At 36.9% G+C, this 5,668-nt stretch overlaps 1 protein-coding gene across 1 annotated transcript; it reads left to right on the top strand.

Annotated features, from left to right (window-relative positions):
* Positions 1-987: 987 nt before the first annotated feature.
* LOC137745440 (putative purple acid phosphatase 20) lies at positions 988-4,937 on the top strand. The gene is made up of 5 exons (XM_068485403.2): positions 988-1,422; positions 2,137-2,431; positions 3,191-3,765; positions 4,470-4,558; positions 4,667-4,937. Exons 1-5 carry the CDS (start codon positions 1,258-1,260, stop codon positions 4,848-4,850), a joined length of 1,308 nt encoding a protein of 435 aa, XP_068341504.2. The 5' UTR covers positions 988-1,257; the 3' UTR covers positions 4,851-4,937.
* The last annotated feature ends 731 nt before the right edge of the window (positions 4,938-5,668 follow it).

Here is a 5,668-nt window from a genome sequence, read left to right as displayed (position 1 = left end):
TACATTTAATAAACTAATGTCCTAAGCGAAAAATAAAAATAAAAATGTAACGTCCTAAACCCATGTTGTAGTTTCCTCAAACATGTTTCTTAAATCCTAACGCGTAGTCAATATAATAAAATATGATGGAGGTCGGTAGGGAGTTCCATGCATTTGAAATTTGGCGAAAGAGATATGAGAGATTTCAAAGCGTGATATTCGTCTTAAGTGAATTTATAATTCTCAATCACAATAAGCATTAACCAATTTCAAGATAGCAATTTAACAAAAATGGCATCCAATTACTTGATCTGCTTTTGTAATTCTCATCAGCATAGATTGTGTTGCTTCTGTAATCAAAATACAAAAAGGAAAATATCAAAAATCTCCTTAAGTATTTATAATATATATAACAAGATTGAACAAAAATCTCCATAAGTATCTCACCCATTTTTTGTTTTTTTTTTGTTATCGGATTGTACAAATCAAATGAAAATAAGTAACAAGATTGAATAAAAATAAGGAGAAAACAGTGTGTCTTTTATCATTTCCCAAATATTTTATGATCATAGAAGTTAATTTATTTTTCCATTTTTTAATTCAAATACCCTTTAAAGCATTATATCATTTTAAGCATCAACGAATATATTTTGTACTTTCTATTATAAATAAATTGAAATACGTTCTTCAACTTTTGATCTTATTGATGTGGGATTGGAAACTAGAGGCGGAATGCATCAAAAACCCTAATCCATTGGAGATCGAAAGTGATGAATCTCCACGGTTCCAACTTGCCAAATGTGACATACATGGGATCTGATACGACAAGCAAGAAACATCCTGTCACTGCCAAGCTGAAAAGGCAATGAAGCCGTGGACGTAATGCACCTCCCAAAACAAACACTAATTAAAGTCAACAATCACCAAATCCGTGACGAAATTTGCAGCCAAAATGCCAAACACTTTCATACTCTTAAATATGAAAAACCCATCAAATGATTCCAATTTGCTTACCATATGTTATGCCTTTGGATATACCTTTTGGACACGTGTCGATCTGGATGCAGTCCCACGTGTCACATACTAACCGCGAGGTATTGTCCATTAACGTTAAATCCAGGGGCAGGGTGTCATAAAAGTTTTTTGATAAATAGGGTTTAATTATCTAATTGACAACTCCGTTTTTTCATACGAGGAAGAGGAAAGAAGCAGACATTTTCTTTCTTGATAATTTTCTGGTGACATTAGAGGTTGAGGAGTAGTCCTTAAACGTTAAACATGGCGATCAAACGCCGGCCGGGACTGGTTCTCGCTGTTTTTACGTTAATGGGCTTGGCCTTCCCGGTGTCGTTTGGTGCATTTGTTCAAGGGTACAATCGTCCACCGGCTCGCAAGGACCTCTATATCCCTGCGGATGATCCTGGTTCTGCTTCTCCACAACAGGTACTGTTGAATTATTCTTTTTTTATGAACTGATACAAGTTTTTTTTTTTCTTTTTCTCTGCCCAGAATTTAATTTAATTTAATTTTTTTTTAATGGAATGAGAAGTTTTCTTTGTTGGGGTAATTTGAAAGCAAAATTGTAGGCTTGGATGGTGGTGAATTAGGCCAAGATGGATTACCAGAATGAAGAAATCTGTTTAATTTCTTACTCACCAACCACAAGAAATGCGAGTGATTAACTAAAATCTCGTGAATTCCTAGATTATTTTTTATGTTGAACAAATGTTTATAAATTAATTATAGAGAGTCTCTTAGTCAAATGAATGGGAACAGACACCTGCGACGCTAGAGGCCAAATGTTAAGTATAAACTAAACCTTATTGCAGTTGCCGACTCGTTGATATCTGTATTCTGTAGATCTATTTGATGTACCGTTGGTGTTTATACGTTGTATAATGAACAATATCTTCATTTATAAAATACCAAAAAAAAAAAGACTAAAACCCAAATTGCACCAATAAGGCCAGGCAACATAACAAATTGAAGCATTGTCTCCTGAATTGTGTTGTTATTTCTACGTAGAGTAAAATTCGTGCAACTCCCAAAGTAAATACTAAATAAAAAAATTGAGATTTAAAATATCATGCTCGTATTAGATGGTCCATATTTAGATTAACCGTAGCTAATATATTTGCTAGTTATGTGCACATGCAGGTGCATATTTCTGTAGTCGGTGAGGACAAAATGAGGGTGACATGGATCACCGACAGCCCTAGTCCGGCAACAGTGGTATATGGAACATCTACAGGTGTCTATGAAAGCTCTGCAACTGGAAATACAAATTCCTACACGTATCTTATGTACACATCTGGGGATATTCACGACGTCGTTATCGGTCCGTTGAAACCCAACACGACGTACTTCTACCGCTGTGGATCCTCTGATTCGGATCCTGAGTTCAGTTTTAAAACCCCGCCTGCTGCATTCCCTATCACATTTGCAATCGTAGGTATGTGTAAATATGTAGCATATGTATTGCTTAATTAAATTTACCATTTATTTCATTTTCATACATACATACATACATACATATATATATATATATATATATATATATTCATTTCATCTCTTAAATTTTTTTTTTACCAATTAACCATATTTAATAAATTAATGCCCTAAATATTCATTTCATATATTGATGTTCTTCGAAATTTTACCAATTAACCATTTTTTAATAAATTAGTTGTTTATAACTATACAGAGAATTTAGTGCTAAATTTTTTTGAATTTGGATCATTGATTCGCTTAAATTTTGCTTGAATGTCCGTCAAACATTTGTGAACATAAGTATGGTAAGATCCTGAGTATGTACATGGAATGGAATTAATCAGTTCAAAGGATGTACATGTCATGTGGTACATTGTATGTAGACTAGTTTAATTGATTAGCACAACTCTTGGTCTAATGATAGTTGTGTCCATTATGTTGGAGATTTCATGTTCGACTCATGCGTGCATACGCTAATGTTACCTTTTTGCAGTGGAGTCTGTATCTAGTTGTAGGCTTGTAGCTAACCCATTCTTATGTCATAGCTAATCACCCCATTAAAAATTATTCGTAAATATCCCATTGTTTGTCACAAACAAAAATGATTACTAGGAATTTGTCCAGTGATATTGCATTTGCAATATTAAAAGAGTCTCGAGTTCGAATTTTATTTCCCGTTAATAAATAAATGAAATTAACTACCTACGTATATGCTTGGCAGGTGATCTTGGACAAACTGAATGGACCTCCTCAACCCTCGAAAACATAGACAAAGTAAACCACGACATGTTCTTACTACCAGGTGACTTATCCTATGCAGACGTCATCCAAAATAAATGGGACTCATTTGGCCGTCTGGTGCAGCCACTGGCAAGCAAACGGCCTTGGATGGTTACACAAGGCAATCACGAGATCGAAAAGATCCCAATCGTCCACCCTCATGCCTTCACCGCATACAATGCACGGTGGCACATGCCATACGAAGAGAGCGGATCGGACTCAAACCTCTACTACTCATTCAATGTAGCCGGAGTTCATGTGATCATGTTGGGGTCGTACACTGATTTTGATCCTAGTTCTGCACAGTACCAGTGGTTGCAAGCCGATTTGGGAAAGGTTGACAGGGGGAGGACGCCGTGGATCGTCGTGCTTATCCATGCTCCTTGGTACAATTCTAATAAAGCTCATCAGGGTGAGTCTGAATCTGTTGACATGAAGGATGCCATGGAAGATTTGCTCTATCAAGCTTGTGTTGATGTGGTTTATGCAGGGCACGTACATGCCTACGAGCGTTTTGTAAGTTCACCTTCACTTAATGTGCGAATAATGTTAGAGTGATCACATTTTGCACTATCTAATAAAGTAGTTAATGAATAGAGCACAACACAGTAATAAACACGTAATTAATCATGTATTTTCTCGCATAAGTAATGTTAAGGCAACCACATTGACGAATTCATTAGTTGATCATACTATATATGTAGCAAGTGATGTTGAAGCACTAAATAGTTGATAAGTTAATATGAGGATAATGTCACTTAGTACTATGGTCTAGTGGTTTCCTCTTCACTGGTAAGTGAGAGATCTTAGGTTCGATTCTTGCCAAAGGCGATTTTGTTTTTTTTTTTTTTTTGAAGGAAAGTACAATATTCATTAAAGAGAAGAACACTTACAAGGCAAGAGGATAGTGTGGCCTCAATAAAAACCTTACCGGGAACCACATTATTGCTAGCTCATTGTGAGGCTTAGCCCACTCTCTCACCCTTTTAGTATACATAGTATCGTTTGTTCAACAAAAAAAAAAATATGAGGGTAATAACTCGTTTTGAACCTGCTGCATAATTTAATCTCATTATTGAACCGTGCATTTTTTAGGTATGCATTCAAATAATATCATTCTTACAAAAGTCACCTAAATTCGAAATTGATTAGGATTGCTTTTAATTATTTGGTTTGGTTGAATATATCATTAATGGTTTTATTTTACTTTGTTGTCTTAGACTCGCGTTTACAAGGATCAATCCAATAATTGTGGTCCAGTGCATATTACCATTGGAGATGGTGGCAACCGTGAAGGCCTTGCTAGCAAGTAATTAAGTTGGCTTAATTAATTGCAGCTCTTTCTATCGATTCCTTAAATATTTCATGCATTTTATTTATTGCAAACTCACTCACTTTTTCATTTTTAATATTCCAGGTACTTGAATCCGCAACCCAAAATATCGGTTTTCAGGGAGGCAAGCTTTGGGCACGGGCAATTGGTTGTAGTGAATGCAACCCATGCACGGTGGACATGGCATCGGAATGAAGATAGTGAGACAATAGCAAGTGACTCTATTTGGCTCACAAACCTCTCGTCTGATCCTGCCTGCAAGAAGTAAACTTGTAGTTGTTATACATAAGAAAATCCATGTATTGTATGTGTTACTTCTAACCCTAATAATCTAATGGGAAAATGGAAATTATTAGTTGACGGTCTCTATTATTCTTTCCTTTTGTGCGATCTCAGCTTTTATTTTTTATTATTTTTTTATACAATCGAGAGGGGGAAAATGAAGATTCTAAATATATGAGTGTGTGCTCTGAATCACTGAGGGTGCATTTGTTTGGCCTCATTAAATGGGTGGGACTGGACTGGATTGGACTACAATTCCATGTTTGATAGGTGCTGGGATTAAGTTAAGTGGGACCAAAGGGGACTAGTGTGGACTAGAGGCCTCCTTAAAGGTTCTTAGTGAGGCCCTCCCCAAACCATGGGACTTGCTAAGACCGACTTCTTCTTCCTACCTGTGAGCCCCTCTGTGAGTTCTGGGCTTCTTAATTTTGGATTTCGATGGGATTTAATTAAGATATGCAAACTATCCCTAGCAAGTTGCTTCGCTTCACCATGATCATCATCCTCTAAAATCTCGAATCTCATATTTCCCACCACCAACATCAACCACAAAAAAATCCCTCATCTCATATTTCCCACCACCAACCATCACCCGCAAAAAATCCTCAATCTCATATTTCCTGCCGCCACCACCGCCATGGACAAGCCATTCGAGAAGCTCCAGAACCTCAAGTCGCTGAATTCTCTGCTGCTCAAGGAAACCAAGGACCGCCAGCAGCAGGTGGAGTCGTTGGTGCAAGGCAAGGCAGATTTGGAGTCTGAGCTGAGTTGGTTCCACCATGGAGATTGAGCCGCTTGTGAGCG

The sequence above is a fragment of the Pyrus communis genome, chromosome 12, assembly GCF_041283825.1.
Source record: "Pyrus communis isolate YQ-2024b chromosome 12, ASM4128382v1, whole genome shotgun sequence".
Classification (NCBI taxonomy): domain Eukaryota; kingdom Viridiplantae; phylum Streptophyta; class Magnoliopsida; order Rosales; family Rosaceae; genus Pyrus; species Pyrus communis.
This window is presented reverse-complemented; position numbering and strand designations above follow the sequence as displayed.

Bases quoted from the DNA above. Each gene is read 5' to 3' on its own strand.
- LOC137745440 (XM_068485403.2), top strand. From the start codon at position 1,258: ATGGCGATCAAACGCCGGCCGGGACTGGTTCTCGCTGTTTTTACGTTA. The intron at 1,423-2,136 runs GTACTGTTGAAT...GTGCACATGCAG, and splicing joins GTTCTGCTTCTCCACAACAG to GTGCATATTTCTGTAGTCGG. The intron at 3,766-4,469 runs GTAAGTTCACCT...TTGTTGTCTTAG, and splicing joins TACATGCCTACGAGCGTTTT to ACTCGCGTTTACAAGGATCA.